The sequence below is a fragment of the Mchenga conophoros genome, linkage group LG13 (assembly GCF_057382185.1).
Source record: "Mchenga conophoros isolate Kocher_MC1m ecotype Shallow Benthic linkage group LG13, M_conophoros_male_GT1.1, whole genome shotgun sequence".
Classification (NCBI taxonomy): domain Eukaryota; kingdom Metazoa; phylum Chordata; class Actinopteri; order Cichliformes; family Cichlidae; genus Mchenga; species Mchenga conophoros.
This window is the reverse complement of record NC_140538.1, coordinates 6,146,118-6,169,472: the sequence shown is the minus strand read 5'-3', so window position 1 is coordinate 6,169,472 and position 23,355 is coordinate 6,146,118. Positions and strand designations below refer to the sequence as shown.

The window sequence follows — 23,355 nt, the reverse complement described above, 5'->3', positions numbered from 1 at the left end:
TTCTGCCATTTACTGGATAATTAGATATTTGCATTGATGAGCAGTTTTCCAATGAAGTGGCAGTATAAGAAGGTTTATGTTTTAAAGTCCACAAAATAAAGAGTAAAGTTTTCAAATAAAACAGTATGGAGTACAAAGTACAATGCTGGCATAAAGAAATAACAGGTTAGAGGCAGATAAACACCTTCAGTAATTACTTGATTAACTCTAATAATTAATTGCTCAACAGGTGCTATTCATGCTCATCAAAGGTGTTGGGCACCATTAGATTACTAGGGGTCAACCCACACTTCTCCTAACTTTTTAGTTTTTAGTTTAGTTTCAACCTTGCGCCAGTTAGTTGCACTTCCGCTTCCTTCCAGCAGATGGTGCCATTGACTCACAACTAACGCTCCACTCTCGACGTCGAAGAAGAGCTGCAGCCTCTCAGCAACCAGCAGAGACGTCTCTCTCTCCTCTCTCCTCTCCTCTGCTCAGCTCTCCTCTTCTCCATCCACTGCGGAACATCGGCCTGTTTTCCTCCCGTCCCTCCTCCAGCGGCAGACACCCAGCTCGTCATGGACAACTCCGGGAAAGAGAAGGAGGCCATGCAGCTGATGGCTGAAGCCGACAAGAAGGTCAAAGCGTCCGGATCCTTCCTCGGAGGGATGTTCGGGTAAAGGATGCTCTGATTCTCTGCCTCTGTTTACCAGCTCGTCGTGGTGGTGGTGGGGAGGGGAGGGGGCTCTCTGCACACAGGGCCCATCTTCTCCACGGACAGGCCGCTTTATTATGTCTATATTAAGCCTGTGATATACAAATAACGCGCCTGACGCTCAGAAGCGAGCGGCACATGAGCCTGCATTGCACGCTTTTGTATTTTATCATCACCCTTTAATTTATTCCTTATAAATCCCACCGGGTGCGCCTAACTTTCACTATGACATTGTGTCCTTTTTTAAACGTTTATAAACGAATCATGGAGTCGGCTTCATGCCAGAAACACTGGCTGGCACCGCAGATTGTGCATCTTGGCAAATGTAAATGTGGCACATCTCTGGATGGTGCTGATGCTGAGGATGCTGGAGGTGAGCGAGTTTGGATGAAGCGTGAGACCGAGGCAAAGATGCAGGGAGGCGGGGAGAGCAGCGCAGGCAGGCCGGTGGTGATGCGGTGTTTGCGGGGGATGGTTTTCTTTTTGGTTTTTTATTTGCTCTGTGTGTGTGTGTGTGTGTGTGTGTGTGTGTGTGTGTGTGTGTGTGTGTGTGTGTGTGTGTGTGGGAATGGGAGTGAGTTAGCTTATTTCACGCGTGTGGGAGGGGCGGATGTTTAGCCATCATTTTTGATATGATGTAACCATTGATAACAAACAGCCGGTTTGCTTGAGGCAACTTATTAACTGAGGGCTCTTTGTGTAATAAAGAAAAAAAAATAGAAAAACATGTATTCTGTGCAAAGCAGGCCTCTCCAAATTCAAACTGACCCGATGGCCTCTGAGATTAGTCTCTCCAAATCTGACTGTTTACTATCTGAATCTGATCAATTTGGGTCAGATGATTGCAGCCAGCTTCAACTCAAACAGATATGTTTGAGGTTGGTATAAGGAAACACTGTGAACATGTGCATTTACCCTAATTATCTTTAAGGTTTAGATTCTAAAATCAATTAATCTGCATGTCCTGAGTATCTGTTAGAGTCATGTCGGTTTTATAAAGTTATACATAAAGTGTATTTTCAAGTGATTTTTAGGAATTTATCGTTATTTAAGAAATAAGAAAAGAAAAATAATGCTGGCTAATATAACTTAATATAACTAACTTAAAAGAGAAATCATCTGAGTTGTTTTGAACAGGATCAATGAAAAACCTTTCTTACTACACAACGGAGACGGATAATAATTTTATTTGTTTGGGTTTTTTTGTTTTTTCAACTAATGGACTACTCTGAATATTTCAATTTTTGGTCCATTCAACTGACAGCTTGCATATTTAGAGATATAACATGGGGTTTTAGGATTTTATGATTTATGATCAGCCATTTTTTAAGGAACATCTAATTAACTAAAATCAAACATAAGATTAAGCAAGTAATATGAACCTAGAAGCCAATAAAATAGATCACACAGAACAATAAGTGGGCTGTCCAACAAAGCAGAACTGGTTATTATTAAATAACCATGAAAGAATAAGGAGGAGTAGCCACGATCAGACACTAAATCCCATATAGTCTTTTATGGTTAATACCAGAGTACCAAGTCTGGCATACAGTATCAGAAAATACAGTTATATTATAGGTCCTAAATCTTTGTTTATATATGCATATTTATAAAAGAATGGATAGATAGATAGATAGATAGATAGATAGATAGATAGATAGATAGATAGATAGATAGATAGATAGATAGATAGATAGATAGATAGATAGATAGATAGATAGATAGATAGATAGATAGTGATTGTGACACAGTGTTAATAATTTTCCTTCTAACTCTACAACAGTTGTGTCCACACCTCATTGGACTATAAACTGAGACAAAGCTCTTCTAAAAGCAAATCATCCTGATAATGCATAAAAACACTTTTTCTGGCAAATATTTTGAAGCATTATCCTAATTAACTTTCATTTTATTGACCACTAGGACATTAAAAACTGCATGTCAGAGATCAAAGTTTTCTCATCTCTCCCAAAATAAGGTTTTAAAATGTGTGTTTTTTTCTGGCACCATCTTTACTTTTAAAAAAGTTTCCCATAGTTTCTGCTTCAGGATACTTTGAGTGTCATGTACCTCTCGAATAGTGTCTCTGATTGAGTTTGATTTGTCATGTAGTAACAGTTAAACCCATCAGTCCTTTTTGAACCTAATAGTTTTTGAGTCATTAAAATGAAGAAACCATATAAAAATTTGAGCAATTTCTAGATAGTTAATGCACTAACACTTCAGACACATACAGATTGCTTCATTTCAAATTCATTTTGGTATTGTACAGTGACAAAATGTCAAAAATTACATTGCTGACAAAAAACTGAGGACTTGACACAGAGCTACTTATTTGGTGTGCTAAAATTGAGAGCTAGGTCACTCAATAAGCTATACCATGATTATTTGATGAGTTTCTCCCCTGCGTTGAAAGATGAGACGAGTTAAGCTGTGGCTGTTTTGTGACCAGAGGTAGGTTGTAGATTTGTGATGCCATATCATATCATACATCTAATTAGTGTTGATGTATAATTTAAAAGCCGCATTTATTTTCCTACAGAAAGGTGCAGATGTTGTTGCTGAACAAAGCCCCTTCTTTTTTTTCATGATTTAGAGCTACTTGCCTTTTATTTGAAATCTTTTGTGAAAGATTTTCTTCAAGACTCTTGTATAAATATTGAGGGAAGTAGCAAAGCCACGAAATGTCAAATGCTGAACAAAATCTACAGTTTTTATTTATCATTGAGCTTGAGAAGGATCCTTGTTGGGTTTTAACTTTGTCTGTTTGTTGTGGTTTGCACGCAAAGAACACCGTGCGATATCGCTTTCATTTTTGCTCCCTAACACTGTTTTCCACATTTGTTTTTGCATTTTTTTACAGAAAATAAATCATTGAGTTGTTTTTTAAGATAAAAATGTTTGCAAAATTGAGGAAATGGTCCTTATTTAAATCACATTTAACAGATTACATTTCTCATTGCAAGAGAAATACGCATCTTTTATCCATATCTAATCAGCAAATTAGCAGCCTGCCTCTCTCGTTTTTATGGTTGCTTGGTTTATTGTCCTCCTTTTTTTCTAGATGCAAACCAGTCCTCTGTCCTGTGGAGTGTGACGTAAATACTTTGTGATCTAGTTCAGGCTTCATGTAGTAAACCAGAAAGAAATATGATGCACAGATGAGCACGGTTATCGAACAGGAACGAAAAATATAGTTTGAGTTGTGCAGCAAGTATCTGTGTGCACAGCAATACAATATGCAAGAGAAAAAGGATTTGATTTGAGACTTGAGAGTGTGTCAGCTGGAGGGGTTTCTGTCCTCTCAGCACGTATGTCCTTAAACTGGAAGAGCTGTAGTAATAACTTGTAGTGTTGAAGTAAATTTACATTAAAAAATAACATTTATGTCAGGTTCAAAAATGAGGTTGATGAAAACAGACAAAAGAAATTATACATTTTGTTTGACTTTGCTTTTTATGTGCATCCTTGTTGTGTGTTTTAGGGGGAACCATAAGGTGGAGGACGCCTGCGAAATGTACGCCAGAGCAGCCAATATGTTTAAGATGGCAAAGAACTGGAGTGGTGGGTGACACACACTTATCTACACACACACAAACACACTATCTACACACAAGTACATGCGTCACATTCATTAGACAGTAAAAAAAAAAATGCTTTACAAAAAAAAGATAAACTCCCACACAAACACCCACATGCAGACACGCACATGTATCTGAATGCTTTTACCCTCTGCATTTTAGTAACATATGAATGATTCAACAGCCTGTAGAAAACATCATGTTACCACATACAGCAATGAGATCTTTAAACATGGACTGATCAGTGAGATTTTGTCTGCAGGAGCCACCCTGTGCTCTACATATGCCAGATGTGCCAATAATAGCTCACGCTGTGCAGAATTTAGCTGTTTGGATGTGTGTTTTGATGCAGCCTGATGTGTGTCCGTCCACACAGTCAGTCGTGAGCATGGTCGTGTAATGCAGCAGGAGTAAAAAAATGAAACCTGGATGAAGTTTTTCCTCATTCAAGATGTGACACTGTGTGTGTGTGTGTGTGTGTGTGTGTGTGTGTGTGTGTATGTGTGTGTGTGTGTGTGTGTGGTTTGTGTGCGTGTGTGTGGTTTGTGTGCGTGTGTGTGTGTTTTTAGCTGCTGGGAACGCGTTCTGTCAGGCCGCTCGGCTCCACATGCAGCTTCAGAACAAACTGGATTCTGCCACCAGCTTCGTCGATGCAGGAAACGCCTACAAGAAGGCCGACCCACAGGGTGAGTGCTTCTGTCACACAGACACACACATCTGGCTGAGTGACCACTACAAACTTACATTTAGGCCGTGCATTATGTCCCCTTTAAGTGTTGCACCACAGATTTACACATTTGCCTAATAACAGGACGATGGTTGGTTGCTGAGAGGAGACACAGGTCTGTTTGGGGCTGTGTCGGAAAGGTCTGCTGACATAAAACATGACTTTTGTTATGTAAGAACAACATTGTGGTGCACCGATGTTTGGCTAGAAGCTGCTTGGTTGATACGCAGATAATTGCCTTGATTTTAATCAGACCAAACTCACTCCTCTGAGATGAGCCGAGTGAGATCCAATTTTAATAGGTGCTGTTGACGTTCAGGAGATAAAACCATCCATTTATGTCAGCCCGGAGATAAAATTGGTGTGTTGTTGTTTTTTTTGTTCAAGGACTCTTATCATTTACCTCCTGATCTGGCTTTATTCAGATTTCTGTACTTCAAACCTGTCGCTTTAACAAGTGGAGAAGGGAGGAGCAACAGAAAAGGCACTAGAATTAAACTGACCATCTAAACTGTCCCCCTCTAGCCACAATTATACCCAAATTTGTCAATTTTCTTGGATTTCTTCACCCTTTATTCACAAAGTGCAACATAAGTAAAATGTTTAATGAGAAGTATCCAAATGTGCCTCAAGGTGCTTTATGTTTGTGAGGTAAAGACCCTACAGTAGGGGTGCCCAATCCCGGTCCTCGAGAGCTACAGTCCTGCAGCTTTTAGATGCATCCTTGTTCCCACACACCCGAATCAAATGAATGGCTTGTTATCAGGCCTTTGCCAAACATGATGGCATGCTGAAGAGGTAATCAAACCATTTGATTCAGCTGTGTTGGAGTAGGGATGCATCTAAAAGCTGCAGGATAGTAGCTCTCGAGGACTGGGATTGGGCAGCCCTGCCCTACAGTAATACAGAGAAAACCCTAACAATCACATGACCCCCTATGAGCAAACACTTGGTGACAGTGGGGAGGAAAAACTCCCTTTTAGATGGAAGAAAGTTCCAGTAGAAGCAGGCTTAGGCAGACAGGACTGAATATGGGTGTGTCAGAACTTTAATCTACGTTCATTATGCTGATTTTCTTAAGCTGGTTGTAGAATATGTGGTAATCAGTCTTCGTAGCGTTTGTGCTGGAAACCAACATTTGATTAGATTAGAAAAGCATTATATGAATGCCGGTGCTCTGTTGTTGTGGCCCATGCAGAAAAAACTTTCCACATCCCGTCAGAGGAGTGAGTTTGGAGTTTTAGAGAAGGTTGAAAGTGCATCATTGTAATGGAAAGACATTGCAGTGACATTACAACAAGATATGCTTGTTTTTATAATCAGTGGAAGCCATAATGGTAATTAGATTAAGATTGGATTAGCTGAGCTGCCCTAACTGTTTACTGTCCTTCTTTATCCATTTTTTCTTACTTGTTTGTGGGTTTACATGTTTAAAGCTTCTCTGAACATTGGGCAGCAAATTCTGCTGTTTAAACATAGCACAGGGTCCATTTAAACCAGCCTGGCTCCATAAAAACATTCATTCAACACTTTTTAAAGTAGTAAAAAGAAGATTTTAAAGAATTTAAAGAAACAGGAAAAACAGGAGCCTCTGAACACTGTAGCTGAAAGGGCTCTACAATGGAGCTCAATGAGGCAGGATGCATAAAATGTCTTGACAATTTAACCAAAAGAATAGTGTTTGCTGTGTTTAGGTAAAGAAAAATACATGTAAAAACTGGTTAAACAGTTACTATTTGACAGCACTGGTTCATTTCTTTGCCTCTATGTAAGATGTTCAAAGCAGGAAAATCCTGTTTCTGGTGGTTGCTGCTTCCCATTCCCCCCAAAATGCAGTAACAGTTTTATCAAATTGCAACAGTTTTAACTGAGATATTAAAGAGGTTAAAGCTGACTCCACAGATGTGCTAAATAAATGTGCTGTGTTTACACTTCCTCAGTTTCCTCAGAACAACTACAAAAAAGTGTAAAGCTACACGGTGAAAGGGGAAGCCTCTGCATCACTGCATTTCTCCGACTGGTTCGGGCCCAGGGGTGGGATTGTTGGAAGATTAAAATGGGTCCCTGGTTTGCTCTAGGAAAATTAATATCTGGGTTGTGTTGTGACAGACTTCCTGCTTCCTGGTGATGAGCTTAATAAAATACAGCGGGTTATCAGGTTAACAGTCACATAGGGAGGAAACTGAAATTGGAGATTATTAATTTGACTTCGGGGCTTCAGCACACTTTCCATTTTCTTTGTATTTATAAAAGCCCTCCTTACCCTCTCATCTGTCTCTTTCCAGAGGCTATCAACTGTTTAAATCAGGCCATTGACATCTACACTGACATGGTAAGACCTCTGCCAGCCATTAAATCTCACTCTCTGACAATGATCTCAGTCTTTCCTTTGATTAATGTCCTGTACTGCCTCTTCTATCTATGTGTGTGTGTGTGCTGACTACAGGGTCGGTTTACCATTGCAGCCAAACATCACATCACTATAGCAGAGATTTATGAGTCAGAGCTGGTGGACATTGAGAAGGTAAAGTGGGGAGTAAAAGGACTTCCTCCCTTTCTTTGGGATGAAAAGATTTTGGATCTATGTGCGACGCTCTGAATGTCCTCGTCTGTGTGTGTGTTTTCAGGCCATTGCCCACTACGAGCAGGCAGCAGACTACTACAAGGGAGAAGAATCTAACAGGTAAATGAGCTGTTTAGCTAAAAGCTAAATAACTATATAGTACATACATAATGCTAAAACCGACATTTATTTATAGAGTCAGGTTTGTTTATTATTTTTGCAATCAAGCAGTGGGGCAATTTAAAAAACAGATATAAGAGCAAAACATTTACGATTATTGGATGTTGCTGAGCTGTGACTCAGCATTGAAAATGGCCACTAGAGATTTGTCTCACATCTTTCAATCTTAGACACATTTTTCATGAACTCAAGTCAATTTTAAACATATTTGAGAAACTAAACAATGCACAAAATATTTTTTTTGTTTTAAGTAAAATCAAGATGTGATTTAAAGCTGATGTGATCACAGTAAATGATCGAGGGAGTACACAGAAACAGCAGAAAGTCTCTGTGTGGGATTACACAAATCTTCTGACTTGGTAGATCACAATTACTGGAATTTTTGACATAATAATGGGTTAAAAACAACACATTACCATTTGCAGGTTGATAAATTAGAATATTAATAAAAAAAAACTGTTCTAATAAACAATTATTTCTATTACTAAAAGTAGAAAGACCATTTTTTTCAGGTTACTCAAATGGACTCAGGCGCAGACCAGGAATCCTTTGCAAAGCAGTGATTTTATTTACAGTAAACACCAACTGCAAATATGTACAACTTGCAGGGGTTGGGGGGGCGCGGGGACCAGGGCTCCAGGGTCCGTGGGAAAGGGAGAGATCCACACACACGCCACACTGTTCGGAATTCCACTCCACTCTCTTCTGTAGGCACTCGCGCTTCTAAGCACTTTGCCACTCAAACGCTCTCAGGTCCCTTGGGTTTACAGGGACGGGTCCAGGAAGATCTATTCACACAAAGGACTCGGTTAGAAACAGACTAAGATAAATACACAGGTTCAGATCAGAAATTGCCAGCCAGACTAACATAGAATACTCAACAACCCAGTGACAATCTTAAATAGTGCGTAGGATTGCAGGAGATGAGCAGCAGGTGTTGTGATTGGAGACAGGTGCGTGGGCCAGAGGCAGGAGCCTGTGATGAGCTCACCGCAGATAGAGGAGAGAGAGCGAAAGACAGAGCGCATAAAACAACAAAAAAACATGTTGCCTAACACAGAGCCAGCCAGGGAGACACGGGGACCATGACAGTTTCTGTCTTCTCTACCCCTGTTTGTTGTCTCCTGGAGGTGCTCTCTCTTAAACTAACTGTGGATGTTAATGCTATCTTTATACATTTTTTTGCAGACCTATTGTGTTCAACTACTAAATTTACCCCATATTCATCAGCATACTTATGAGACTAGTATATGTCATGGTCCTGGGTCGGTGACCCAGCGCTTTTAGTTTGTTATCATTTTCTAGATGCTGATTGTTTAGGTTCTGTGTTATATTCGGTCTGCCTCTGTGTCTGCGTCTGTATCTGTCTGTCTATGGTGTCACCCCATCTGTTTGTGAATCTGTCTGTTTAGTTCAATGTCTTGTCTGGTTCCATGTGTCTGAGTTTCCTGTTTTATTGTGAAGGTCCGTGTCGTATGTGAGTGTGATCAGTTTACGTTTCCCCTGTCCCGTCAGCCCAGATTCCTCCCAGCTGTGTTGCCCTCCTGTCTGTCATCCCCTGATTACTGGTGTGTGTATTTAAGCCCTGTGTGTTTTCCTGCCTGTTGCTGGTTTGTCTGTGTTACTCGGTGTCCGTCTGTGTTACTCGGTGTCCGTCTGTGTTACTCGGTGTCCGTCTGTGTTACTCGGTGTCCTGCTCGTCTCGCTGCCTCTCATCCCTTTTTGTATCTTCTCAGGTTTGTCATTTAGCTTTCCCAGTTCAGGTCTTTAGTTTTGTCTTCCCTCTTGCCTGTTTTGCCTTCTCACCACTGTGTAAATAAATCATCACCAGCGTTATCATCTACTGCCTGCGTTTTGGGTCCTTTTTCCCCTTCGATACCACACGGCTCGTCTCAGCAGCCGTGACAGTATATCATTTTGTGAAAACTTGGAAGGAACCAACCAGATTATGATTACAGACAACTGAACAAAGGAAAACATAAGAGTTTACACAGAGGGTTAATCTGGAAGTGGGGTTGCTGATTTTATTGCTTATTTGGTATTTTTGTGTTATGGACTCTCTTATTTCTTTTGATTTGGGGAAAGTTGTGTTTCTTGGAGTTTGATGGATCACTCTTTAGTCTGATTAGTGAGAAAAAACTGAGAACCTGATCTGTAATTAAAATATAAGCAGTGGTTCTAGCCCTTGTAGGGGAAAATGTATAACTATACATGTATAAATGTGACTGATATTGTTGACACTGGTGGAGTGTTTCATGATAAAGCTGCCACTCGTACAATATGATGAAGTGGTCATTGAGTGATGCTCACTCAGCCAAGCCTGATGGTCTTTACAGCTGGATAATACGCTTTGTATACAGTCTGTGGGTAAAAAACTGTCAGTCATCTGTAGGAAGATTCAGTATGAAAGAAACAGCAGATGTTAAAGTAAAATTTCTTGTTTGCGTCTTTTCAGCTCAGCTAACAAATGTCTTCTGAAGGTCGGACACTACAGCGCTCAGCTGGAACAGTACCAGAAAGCGATTGAAATCTATGAGCAGGTAACAACTGATTGTTATACCCATTTTGCTTTTATAAATGCAATAATGTTAAGTTTTTATTGTATTTGAAAAGAACCCTTTTTTATAATGTTTCATCCCATTTCAAAATTTATTGGTTTATAAGTGACCAAAAATGTAAAAATGTATCAAGTTAAAGAGAGGGTTTTAAAAACTGGTCGTTTATGACATTTGCCCACTTCGGTTAATGTTTGTGCCTCCATGTGTGTTTTAGGTTGCAATGAGCACCATGGACAATCCCCTACTCAAGTACAACGCAAAAGAGTATTTCTTTAAGGCATCGCTCTGTCATTTCATTGTGGATGAGCTCAATGCCAAGGTAACACAACAAACAACAACTATAGCCAGCCACTGAGTCCGCACAGACACATGCACACTGAATCTGATGTATTTGTGGGTCGGGTTTCATGCTTAATTGTTCATTGCAGAAATCAGTTTACACGTACCGTTAACACTAACGCCTGTGTGTTTCAGTTGGCCATCGAGAAGTATGAAGAGATGTTTCCAGCCTTCTCAGACTCCAGAGAGCTCAAACTGTTAAAGGTAAATTACCTTTTCTTGTTTTTTTCAACGTAACTTTCTAAGTTTGCATAAATATTTTATTAAAGGTTTTAACGGTTTATAAAATCTGTTACGCTGAAACAATAATTTTATGAAAAATAATATAAACACTCTTTACAACAAGCAGGCAGTGATATATGAAAGAAATTCCTGGAAAATTTAAATGTAATTTGTGTTTTTAACCTCTGCAAAGGTTTAGACTAAACTTTTCACCGAAAGTGAGGAGCTGTTTATTAGTGGATGCATTGAAATGTTTTCAAATGTTTGTTGTATATTTTTGTAGCTCTCCATCTTTGACTTACGTGATTAAATAACAATTGCATTGACTTAGTGCACCATCTTGTGGTTCAAACTGGCATTACACAAAGGTACAGCCCAGCCTTACCCCAACTTCAGTTGATATGTCTTCAGATATTGCACCTTTAGTTAAGTTTAGATACTGAAATCAAACATGTAGATTTCTTTCAATAGTATTTAATGTAAATAGTCATAAGAACATTATGATGTAAAGGAAAGCCCACAGAATATGATCATTAAAACACTGCTGCTACTAATCAGAGCTTAATTGTGCCATTTGTGTGTTTTTTTCCCATGAACATTTTTGCCTATTCGCCACTCCTCTGTGCAACAGAAACTGCTAGAAGCCCACGAGGAGCAGAACAGCGAGGCGTTCACGGAGGCCGTGAAGGAGTTTGATTCTGTGTCTCGCCTGGACCAGTGGCTGACCACGATGTTGCTACGCATCAAGAAAACCATCCAGGGGGACGCTGGGGACCTGAAATAGACACACTTAGAAGGGGGAGAGAACAAAGGGGGGGAATAGGGAAAGGGGCCATTGAAGAGAGAAGGAAGATGAGAGTGGAGGGGATTAAATGATGGGACAAGAGACAGGCATGTATCTTAATGGATGTGCAAAAGTAGAATAAAGTAAAGGCAGAAAGATGAAAGAGGGTGGGAGGTGAAGGAGTTTACAGTTGTACATATCAGTCTGCATGTGACCTGCCCCCCAATGAGCTAAGCATCACCTTTAAATCACCTTAAGATCACCCTGTGTCTCCCGGTCCTGCAGTATTGCTCTCGTAACACTGGACAGAATTGTACTTAAAAAGTAAGAGTGGAAAGAAAACGTGTGTGTGAGTGTGAAAGAGTGAGAGTGTGAGTGTGAAAGAGTGAGAGTGTGAGTGTGAAAGAGTGAGAGTGTGTGTGTGAAAGAGTGAGAGTGTGTGTGTGAAAGAGTGAGAGTGTGTGTGTGAAAGAGTGTGTGTCCACACCAGAAAGGTAAATGAAACTGTCTGATGGGAAAGTTTGCAGCTTACATGAGATTTAAGGAAATATGTTATTAAAAAAAATATTGAGAAATATTATTTATGAGATTTCTGATATTTATTGTCAATACTGAACATATGTATTGTTTATTAAGGTGCTCAGTGTTATGATTTGTCTTACTATTTTAGGTATTAGCCCCTCAGCTCTCTCTCCTTCTCCTTTCTCCTTTACTTCTTCTCTTCCTCCTCCTCTTTCTCACTGTCCTCTCCGCATCCCCACACCCTGTCAAATCAGAGAAATCACCCATTGTGATTGGTTGGCTCTTTGTGTTCAGGCCAGTGGTGGTTCGGCACAGTAAGCCACCAGTGGTGACTCCTGTCACTGCCTTGTTTTGTGCATGTCTACTGTCATGTTGTTGTAAGTGTTTTCCGTGTTGTGCTAATGTGTGAAGAACATACATGTAGCCTCGTATCATTTGTGTGAAATCGGTAAATATGTACTTCAGAGACCGAGTTGAATAAAAACATCAGCGCTCCAAGTATCTGGGTGTTTATTTAGAATATGGAAACAGACCACAGGCCAGAAGATGAGAACACTGAGAAAGTAGAATATCTCATGAAAAGAAATATAAATAAAGGAAAATAAATACACTACATTCACTTTAATAACATAACGTAGACGCATTCCTAAATAGAACTGGTGTCTCTGTGGTAGTTATTGCTGCAGTTACAGATTTTGGAAGCTAGGATCTGAAATGGATTTTAGTCATAGGTGAGAGTGAGTCAATCAGGTTTTTCCCAAAGGCAGGTGGATACACCAAGATGAATTCTGCAACACTCAACACAGCTCAGCAAGGAATGGTGAGGAGGTTCATATTTAGCTTTTGTGTTCAGAGAATATTTGTTTCATGTATATATACAGAACAGGAAAAGGAACTGCCATAGAAGACCAAGCTTTTACATGTGATGTGCTGTTGACTGATAGAGGAAATGCCTGAAGCCAAGAAGTGGCTTGAAAAGGCCTGCTTAAAGCACAGCACAGAAATTCTGATCATGGCAGCAGAAGAAGAGGCCATAAGTACTGCTTCCAAAGAGGCATGAGTCTACCATACATGACAGGACCCAAGTTGCAAACTGTGCAAAGTGTGCCCTGCAGACTATCAAACACATGTTGCCAGACTGTAAGATGCAAACTGAGACCGCATGCACTGAGAGGCACAACCAAGTGGTGAGGAACATCTGTGCCTTTGTGACTATGGGAGACACCACCACAGGTGACTGACAACAACAGAGGTAAAGTCCTGTGGGACTTTGAGTTCCAGACAGCAAGCAGCTCTGTATTTATTCATCCACTCACCTAGTCAGCAGGACACTGCATCAGACCTTGTGTCTCAGCTGTACTCTGCTGACCATCCTGCACATTTCTTTTGATTGCCTGATAACCTTGAATGACATAATGACAGATGCCATCTAGTGTTGGTGTTTTAAAGTTAAAATGGTTAAAACCCTTCCTTAATAGTAGATCATTATTTTTGGTTTAACAAACTTTATTTGTTTTTTTATTTCAAAATTTAGGAGGAATAGACTTTTTATTCTGATTTAATTCAGGAACTTACATATCAATGGTTCCTATCTAGCCCTGCGACAGACTAGCGACCTGTCCAGGGTGTACCCCGCCTCTCGCCCTATGACAGCTGGGATGGGCTCCAGCGCCCCCCGCGACCCTGAAAAGGATAAGCGGAAGCAAATGGATGGATGGATGGATGGATGGTTCCTATCTATTCGAAACTGGTTGAGAAACATATTTTCACGCTACATGTAACACCAATATGGAATAATAGATATGCTCTCATTATATGAAAATGTGTATACACAGAGGATGTGTTTTCCAACGGTGTTTTTTAAAATGAATTATTTTTTCCAACAAGTTATTTATCTTTAAATGTTCAGACGTGTCTCATGTTATTTTTTTTTAACATGTATTAATGCTATGGTGTGTGCTTTTCATAGACTTTGTCTGTTTAATCAAGTTCCGAATGAGGGGGGCGGGGTAGGAGGGGTAAAGGAAACTGTCATCGATTTTCGTCATTACTCATCGACGACATTACCCACAATTCAGTTGGTGGACCCGTTCTGAGTTTCCGGTATGGTGCATGTCGCCTTTTCCCTCGCAGCGCTTGTTCTGTAGTTGGATTTTTGTTTTGTTTGAATCTTAAGCTACAAAACACCACAACTGGATAAGAATCACTTATAGCATTTCACTGAAGGAGGAGATACAACGAAGCCGCCAAGATGCCGCGAATTATGATTAAAGGAGGCGTCTGGCGCAACACTGAGGTACGTGTTTACATGGCTAGCTTGGTTAGCATGATGCTAACCTCCGAAAGCAAACCTGTGGTCTCGAGTTAGCATAAAGCTAGCTACTCACTTAACAAATTTATCCCGTGTGACATTTTAAGTTCATTTAAATTATCACCAGCTGTGTTTAATACTTTATTTCGTGCTTGTGTTGAGTTGCATGAACGCAGCTTTTTAATTTGCACTTAAACATATATGTTTACAGTTAGCGAATATTTGGCAGTCTAGATGGCCAAAATAATAAACCACAAGACTTCATAAAAGTTTATAAGTGAGCAAAAGATAGGGGATAATATAATTGTAGTTCAGCACTGGGATGAAAATTAATCAGCCCTCTGCGGATTGAGGATAAAAGATTTTGACATGTTTAGTCTTTATAAATCATTTGTCATTCAGTACATCCATTTAATTTATGGACGTCTGTTCCTTTTTAAAAAAATTTTTTATTCAGGATGAGATCCTCAAGGCAGCTGTAATGAAATATGGGAAAAACCAGTGGTCCCGTATCGCCTCCCTGCTGCACCGAAAGTCTGCCAAACAGTGTAAAGCCCGATGGTGAGTTTTGAGTCAGAGATGTGTGATGTGTCAAAAACATGAGATTAATTAAACGTCTATATACATTGATGGTTGTTTCTTCTGTCTGTGATTTTTTTTTTAGCTTTCAAATCTCTCTTTATGAAGAGTGAAATAAAGACCTTCTCCTCTGGCTTTGTTTCTGTCTGTAGGTACGAGTGGTTGGACCCCAGTATCAAGAAAACAGAATGGTCCAGAGAAGAGGAGGAGAAGCTGCTTCACTTGGCCAAGCTGATGCCCACCCAGTGGAGGACCATTGCTCCTATCATAGGAAGGACTGCTGCTCAGTGTCTGGAACACTACGAATACCTGCTGTATGTTTATCTCTAAGGACACATTTATTCACTATGATTTGTAATTCTGTGGCTTTTCACCTTGTATGTTCAGGAGCATTCATTGTTGCTAATCACTGTCGATTTGTAATTGAGATGTATTTTGTGTTTTATTCAGGGACAAAGCAGCTCAAAGAGACAATGAGGAGGAAGTGGGAGATGACCCCAGAAAGTTGAAACCAGGAGAAATTGATCCCAATCCTGAAACAAAACCTGCCAGACCTGACCCTGTGGATATGGATGAAGGTACAAAAACACACTGTCAGATGCTGTCAGATTTATTTGAGCCAACAAAAGAATGTATCCTGATATTAAGAATGGATTTGCTTCCTAGTTATCTTGTACATTTTTATATTTAATTATTTAAAAAATTTCCTTTCTACTTTGTACTTTCAGTCGAGTCATGTGAGAGTTTAAAAATAAGTTTAATCATAACACAGTCACATGTGGTAACTAACCAATGTGTTGTGTGTGTGTGTCTGTCTCTCTTCATCGGTCTCTAGATGAGTTGGAGATGCTTTCAGAGGCCAGGGCTCGTTTGGCCAACACCCAGGGCAAGAAAGCCAAGAGGAAGGCCAGAGAGAAACAGCTGGAGGAAGCCAGGTTCAGCTAATAATGTTTTTACAATTGCTCTAAGACAAGCTGTCTTAGAGGTCCATAACTGGACCTCTTACAGAGCAGATGACATGTAATAATAAAATGATCATATTTGACTATTTTTTCCTGATGTCATACTGTAGACGGCTGGCTGCTCTGCAGAAACGCAGAGAGCTGAGAGCAGCAGGAATCGATGTTCAGAAGAAGAGAAAGAAGAAGAGAGGAGTAGACTATAATGCTGAAATCCCTTTTGAAAAGAAACCTGCACCGGTAACCACAGCTTTATGTGTTGTATCCTTAAAAATAACCCACAACATCAGCAGTGAGATTAACTTAATCTTACAGTACTAATTGTTGTCTTTTGTTTACTTTAAGGGTTTCTATGACACCAGCATGGAGCAGTATGATGCTCAGGAGCCTAATTTCAAGAGGCTCAGACAGCAGCATTTGGATGGAGAATTACGCAAGTTAGTATAACTTTAAACTTCTGGTGCTTTTCTGTATGCTAACAAGCTCCTTGTTTATGTCACTTGAATATTTTCCTTGGTTCTTGGCTTCTCCCAGCGAAGGCGTGAGATTGTCACGCTAATGTTATATAATATAAATAATAAGGATCAAAATGTGTTCGACATTTTTTTTTTGTCTTCATCCATTCATAAGCCCTATTGTGTGTTTTTTTTTTTTTTTTTTTTTTTTTTATAGTGAGACTGAAGAGAGGGAGAGGAAGAAAGATAAACAGAAGATAAAGAAGAAGAAGGAGAGTGACTTGCCATCTGCCATCCTGCAGACCAGCGGAGTAGCTGAGTTTACCAAAAAACGTTCCAAACTAGTGTTACCCGCACCACAGGTAACCACTTTGTTTTGTTTCTTTTGTTATTACTTCTTGATTTTATATATCAATATAATGTACTTGTTATATTGATAACAGGTAGTACATTCATTTTTTTAATTTGCCTTTCTTCACAGATCAGTGATGCTGAGTTGGAGGAAGTTGTCAAATTGGGTGTCGCCAGTGAGGTCGCCCGTCAAGCTGCCGAGGAGAGTGAAAGCGCTAACTCCGCCTCCTCCACCCTCCTCTCAGAATACAGTGTCACCAATACCATGGCAACAGGGCTACGGACCCCACGAACCCCTGCTGCTCAGGACAGAATCATGCAGGTAATAAAGACACTCAAAAGCAAAATGTCTCACATATGTTTTGTTTAATCTCATATGTGTGATTTCTGCATATCTGTGATATTTTATATTAATTGATCCATGTAATTACAGCGATGCTAAGCTAAATTGTCCCTCATGAATAAAGAATAAAGTCAATCAAAATTAGAGGGCCAATGTGAAATCACAGTCCTGTCTGCACATTTGAATGTCATACAAGTTACATCAGAAAAATACCTTATAGTCTGCTGTTTGATCAGTTATTGCCAATCCAGATAATAATAAACTTAAGTTAGTAGAGACAGGATAGTGCTTAAAAATGCATGTACATATTATGTGTTGATCACTTGGCCACCAATCTTTTTGCATCATTTATGTATTTGCATTTATGTATACATTAAGGAATATCGTTGTCAGTAAAAATGTAACTTTACAAAGTTGATACCAACTAAATTCAGATGAAAGAGGTAATTGTACTTGGCTCTAAAAATCTAGAAATATGGTGGGTAACTAGATTCTTACTCTGGATGGCATAACTTTGTCCTCCAGCAACACTGTGAGGAACCTTGAAGTCATTTTTGACCAGGAAATGTCCTTCAATGCACATATAACACAAATATGTAGGACTCCTTTCGTCCACTTCCCTAATGTCTTAATGTATTTAGAAATATCCTGTCTCAGAGTGACGCTGAATAACTAGGTAATGCATTTATTACTTCCAGGCTGGACTGCTGTGATTCATTATTATCAGGATGTCCTAAAAACTCCCTGAAAAGCCTTCAGTTAATCCCAAATGCTGCAGCAAAAGTACTGACTAGAAAGAGAGAGCATGTTTCTCCTATACTAATGTAAAATTAAATTAAATTGAAATTATACTAAATTCCTTTCTTTTTGTTTTTAGTATTTATCTGTAAATTAATTTTTACCATCTGTGTGTGTGTGTCTGTATTTTCAGGAAGCTCAGAACCTGATGGCTCTGACTAACATCGACACCCCTCTGAAGGGAGGCCTCAACACCCCGCTGCATGAGAGCGATTTCAGTGGAGTGACGCCTCAGCGCCAACAGATACAAACGCCCAACACTGTTCTCAGTACACCATTCAGGTAAGAAACCTTTAATCCGTCACATAGCATAAGGTTTACTCTCTGTCACGTAAATAGAGTTCTGAATTCTTTTTTTAAATTTACTCTCTGCATCAAGTTAAGATGTAATAAACACAAAAGTGGTCTTTGTCAAGGCTCTAACAAAAAACCAGATGCTATTATCCTTTTACATTTTGTAAACAGTGTGAACAAAGAATCTTAAAGAGACATGTGTTACCATTTAGTACTCAAGCCTCAAATGCTGTGTCAGATTTGTTGAGCTGCATTTGTTGAATGTGTGGTGCACTATTCCATGTCACAACTCAACCATTTTCACCAAAGAGAAAGGATTTCCTAGACTTGTTTCTATACTTGTTCCTATACAGTTTACTAATTCCAATAATTTTGTGTATTTCAACTACAACAGAACTCCTGGTCCAGGTCAGGGGTCAGATGGCATGACACCTCAAGTCGGAGGTGCGATGACTCCACGTGTGGGAGGGACTCCAGGTTTAACTCCCGGCCGTACACCACTGAGAGACAAACTGAATATTAACACAGAGGAACAACTAGCTGACCCTGCATATGCTAAACACACGGTAAAATAAAAAACACTAATACATATGTGAATGCACAACAAACAGATTTGTAATGATCGGTTAAGAATCTGTGTAACGTGCCACAAATCCTGAATGTTGCAGAAAAGTTCCAAGTTTTCTGTTTTTGTGTCTTGAATAAAAATTAAATACAATGAAAAAAATCACAACTTTAAACAATTAGTTTTATGTTTTGGCAGCAGATGCACAGTTTGTGTGTTAAGAAACAAACAACACACCACAGAATGAATTACCTGCTGTTCTTCTCTTCACAGCAAAGGGAAAGCTTGCAGCACCTGCGACAAGGTCTGATGTCACTTCCTGTTCCTAAGAACGACTTTGAGATCGTTCTTCCTGAAAACGCTGAGAAAGAACTCGAAGAAACCGAGGCTGAGACGGGATTCATAGAAGACTCTGCAGATGTAGAAGCACGCAAGCAGGTGCGTGTACACACACACACACACACGTAGTTTGAATAAGATATATCCAACAGGTTTACATTATGCCATTTTCCAGGCTCAACGAGACGCTGAAAGAGAGAAGGAGTTGAAATTGCGGCACACTCCTGTTCAGAGGAGTCTCCCCAGACCTACTGAGGTAAAATTACAACATTAAAATAATTTAAATAAAATGCAGGAAAATGTGTATTTGAATGTAATCACCAAATCTTTCAGAAATCAAAGCGAGCAAAGAAAAAACTAATTTCGTCTACTTTAGCTGGCATTAAAAGGATCCAGTTGTGCTTATGATCCTCCGTGTCTGCAGGTAAACGAGTCTGTTCTCCGTCCCGCCTCCATGGAGCCACTCTCTGACCTCCAGCAGGCCGAAGAGCTCATCAAACAGGAAATGATCACCATGCTGCATTTTGACTGCTTGCATCACCCTTCAGCCAATGCTGCCAATCAGCTGCAGCGCGGCAAAATCCGAGGCCCCACGTCTACGTCTAACAACGCGTCACATATTGCTTACCTGGAAAAAACCTCCTACAAGCCAATTAGCACAGAGGAGATGGAACAGGTAACCCGGCAGCACTGATGTCTCTGCTTTAAAAAAAGAAGTCCCTTACACTGTTTACACTCAGTAATTCTGTTTACCTGTGTGTCAACAAACAGGCAAAGTTAGTCCTGGCAGCAGAAATGGAGGTGGTGAAGGGAGGTATGGGCCACGGTGACCTCAGCATGGAGGCTTACAGCCAGGTGTGGGAGGAATGCTACGGACAGGTGAGCACCCATGGACCAAAAATGAGAAGTCAGAGAAGCATAAACAGGTGTAGAGATTTGTTACCACCTTTTGGTCAGTATATTTGTCATATTTCTAAATTAGAAGCTTCTAGTGTGTAGAAATACACATGGATGGAGTGTAGTGCAGTCTAACCCAACTAGTTATTACACACCCAGTCTGCCTTTGATGGCACACAGCTGAGGTGTTGACTCTCGATCATTCTCCCCGAAGCTTAAGTGTTTTGAAGTGAGTTTCCTGAGGTGTGCAAGTTCACTGTGATCTAAAACACTAGTCTGGGCCTTGTGTGATTCTGTATCTTCTGTTTTTCACCCCCCCACCTCCCCACTGGAATAATATGCGTTTCAGCAAATTGGGGTAATAACAATTTGTTTTCATGCTATACTTGAGCAGTCCAAGCTCTACTAAAGTAACACCCTCACCTAAACCAAAGGAAGAATATACAGCAGTGAGGATTAGGGCTGGGCCATATTATACCGTTCACGGTAATACCGGTATAATGTTAGGCAACGATAGGAAAATGAAATATCGCGATAGAATGGGAGTAAAACGCGCATGCGCAGTGCCTTTGTTTTCATACGCACATGGCCGATTGTTGAGTGAAACAGATGAACCAGAATTGGTTTGTAAAAATGGTGCAACTTCCGTGATGTGGAACTGGTTTGGTGTTTGTCCGTCAGATACACAACAAAGCACATTTTTTTGCAGAACATGCAAGCGGCCGTTATTGTCGTATTTGTCGGACTAAGATGCTCTTAAATCTGGGAGTAATCTGGGTCCTAAACTCCGTATACTTCAGGTCAAACAACACTGCAGCATCACTTAGAGTTAAAAACTGTCTAAATTCTTTCATCTTTAATAAAACGATCAGCATTGCTGCTTTACCAGGTGTAACTATAAAGTTTAACTTCCAGGCATCCATGAAAACAAAAGTTATTACATTTAACGGAGTTAGAAGTTAGCAGGAAGCTAGCGGAAGTTAGCTCGCTAGTTTCGCTAGTTACCTAAGCATGATATAGCATGTTCTGACTGAGAGATTTCTGAAAAAAATCAAACGTACAGCTCTGCTATCACTTCCAACATAAATGAAGACAGGAAACTAAACAGCAGTGACGTTTGTAGGGTTACTGAAGTTGGGCTAGCTGGTATATAATGATGTGCTACGTGATCGCTAGCGACACAGCTATGTTAGCATAACATAAACAGTGAAGCTGGAGGACGAACACTAACACTTTTCCACTTATAAAAGTTAACGTGAAGGTTCTTCATGGTTAGAAACAAATGCAATCGCATGGCAGGATGCTGTAAACGGACCAAACTTCAGTCAGGAGAACAACTGAGATAATCCATCCACAATACGAGGTTAGTCATTAATATACTGCAACAACATGGGAATAGAGCAGCTGCCAGAGAATTCAACATTAATGAATCAATGGTACAGAAGTGGAGGAAGCAAGAAGAATGAGTTTAATAAAGTTTGATTTATCTGACTGCTTTGTTTTGCTTAATGTGCCTTATAATCCCGTGCACCTTATGGTCCGAAAAATACGTACTGCACACTGCAGTTTAATGTTGCAAAGCACCTCTTTTTAACGTCAGTGGATATTATACATGGTTATGCTCAGGATATGTCAGCCCATTTCTACTGGAAATGCCTTTTGGTTAAACTTTCAGCAAGGAATTTGCATTTGCACTGTTACATTTTTATAAAGCTTTAATGTACATAAAAACCAGCTTCTTGTTTAAGTGAAAATAAATGGAAGGTTGTCTTTTTGCGCTAGTAATGTTGTGGAGTTGTATTTTGTCTCGCATCAATTATATCGTCGGTTATATCGTTATCGCAAATTTTCAAATATATATCGTGATAAATATTTTTGGCCATATCGCCCTGCTCTAGTGAGGATGCATCTAAAGCAGAGTAGGCTTGCTGTGTGCCACCTTTAACAATATGCATTACATACACTTCTTTACGGTATGTGGGGAAACTGTTGTACTCGTGATCTCACGATATTGGTACCAATTAAATTTTTGTCTGTTGTTGAAACTGTTCATATTATCTGCGTCTGCACAGGTGCTGTATCTGCCTACTCAGAACAGGTACACCAGAGCAAACCTGGCATCAAAGAAAGACCGTATTGAAAGCCTGGAGAAAAAGCTAGATGTGAGAATGCACACAAAAAAAAGCTCTCAAACTTGACTCTTTCATCTTTTTGAGCTCTGGTCTAAACACTGACATCTCTGTATTTGTGGACCCTATAGGTGAACCGTGGTCACATGACAGCAGAGGCCAGGAGAGCAGCTAAACTGGAGAAGAAACTGAAAATCCTGCTTGGAGGATTTCAGTCCAGAGCGCTGGGTCTCCTGAAGCAGCACAGCGAACTCTGGGAACAGGTACTGAACACATTTTCATTGGACTGACAGGTTGTGTTGTCACAGGCTGTAAATTATTATGGCGCCTGAAACAGTGTCCAAGTCAGTGTCATAGTTTCTATAACAATCATGTTATTCATAATGTGTCCACCAGGTGGAGCAGGCAGCCACAGAGCTCCAGACCTTCACTCAACTGAAGAAACAAGAAGACACAGCCATTCCCAGGCGCCAAGAGGTAAGACATTACACACACAAACCTGTGTATCACATTGCAAGGTGTCTCCTTGCTTTTGTTCCATTGGTCACACAAAGTTAGTAACTTTAACACTTTGAATGTTAGAAATTCAATCACAGACCACTTACAGCACTACACGCCCACCCAAATAAAAAGTGGGGTTAAAATTATCCAGTTTAAAAGCAGCGGTGTAACTGAGGTTATTAAAAAAAGCTAGTTAACACATCTCGCTGGTGTTTACAAGTGTTCAACTTGTGTTTCAGGCTCTGCGGGAGGACGTGGAGAGGCAGATGGAGAGAGAGAAAGAACTTCAGCAGAGATATGGAGAGCTGCTGATGGAGAGGGAGTCGCTGCTCAACAGTGCTCAGAAATACTGAGCAAACACATCACAGAGACATCGACGTCGGACTGACCGCTGCCGCGAGTGTTGAACCTTTTAATTTCCCGCAGCAAATCCTACAGATAAGCCCTCCATGTGCTCATGTTGTTAAGATGTCACAGGCTGAGTTTTCAACATGCTCAGTGGTCCTTTGTGTTTCTGTATTAGTGACCAATAAAGTTTCTTTTCAACATAACTTAGTATCACTGGGGTAGATTTTTATCAAGTGCAGCAAACAGTAAAGTTTAATGTATTTTAAGAAAACTACCTTGGGTCTGTAAAAATCAATAAACCATGAATCTGACACCG

At 40.1% G+C, this 23,355-nt stretch overlaps 2 protein-coding genes across 2 annotated transcripts; both read left to right on the top strand.

The window, feature by feature from the left end:
* Positions 1–418: 418 nt before the first annotated feature.
* napba (N-ethylmaleimide-sensitive factor attachment protein, beta a) lies at positions 419–12,668 on the top strand. The gene is made up of 10 exons (XM_085296186.1): positions 419–655; positions 4,179–4,258; positions 4,845–4,961; positions 7,288–7,334; positions 7,449–7,526; positions 7,630–7,685; positions 10,201–10,285; positions 10,518–10,622; positions 10,778–10,846; positions 11,496–12,668. The coding sequence occupies exons 1-10, from the start codon at positions 558–560 to the stop codon at positions 11,646–11,648; spliced, it is 888 nt and encodes a 295-aa protein (XP_085152312.1). The 5' UTR covers positions 419–557; the 3' UTR covers positions 11,649–12,668.
* A 1,575-nt stretch (positions 12,669–14,243) lies between these two features.
* cdc5l (CDC5 cell division cycle 5-like (S. pombe)) lies at positions 14,244–23,350 on the top strand. The gene is made up of 19 exons (XM_085296181.1): positions 14,244–14,466; positions 14,939–15,042; positions 15,213–15,374; positions 15,511–15,638; positions 15,896–15,995; positions 16,133–16,259; positions 16,365–16,456; positions 16,692–16,836; positions 16,956–17,147; positions 18,100–18,248; positions 18,655–18,826; positions 19,099–19,263; positions 19,340–19,420; positions 19,589–19,840; positions 19,936–20,043; positions 22,134–22,223; positions 22,322–22,453; positions 22,587–22,667; positions 22,931–23,350. The coding sequence occupies exons 1-19, from the start codon at positions 14,422–14,424 to the stop codon at positions 23,042–23,044; spliced, it is 2,439 nt and encodes an 812-aa protein (XP_085152307.1). The 5' UTR covers positions 14,244–14,421; the 3' UTR covers positions 23,045–23,350.
* The last annotated feature ends 5 nt before the right edge of the window (positions 23,351–23,355 follow it).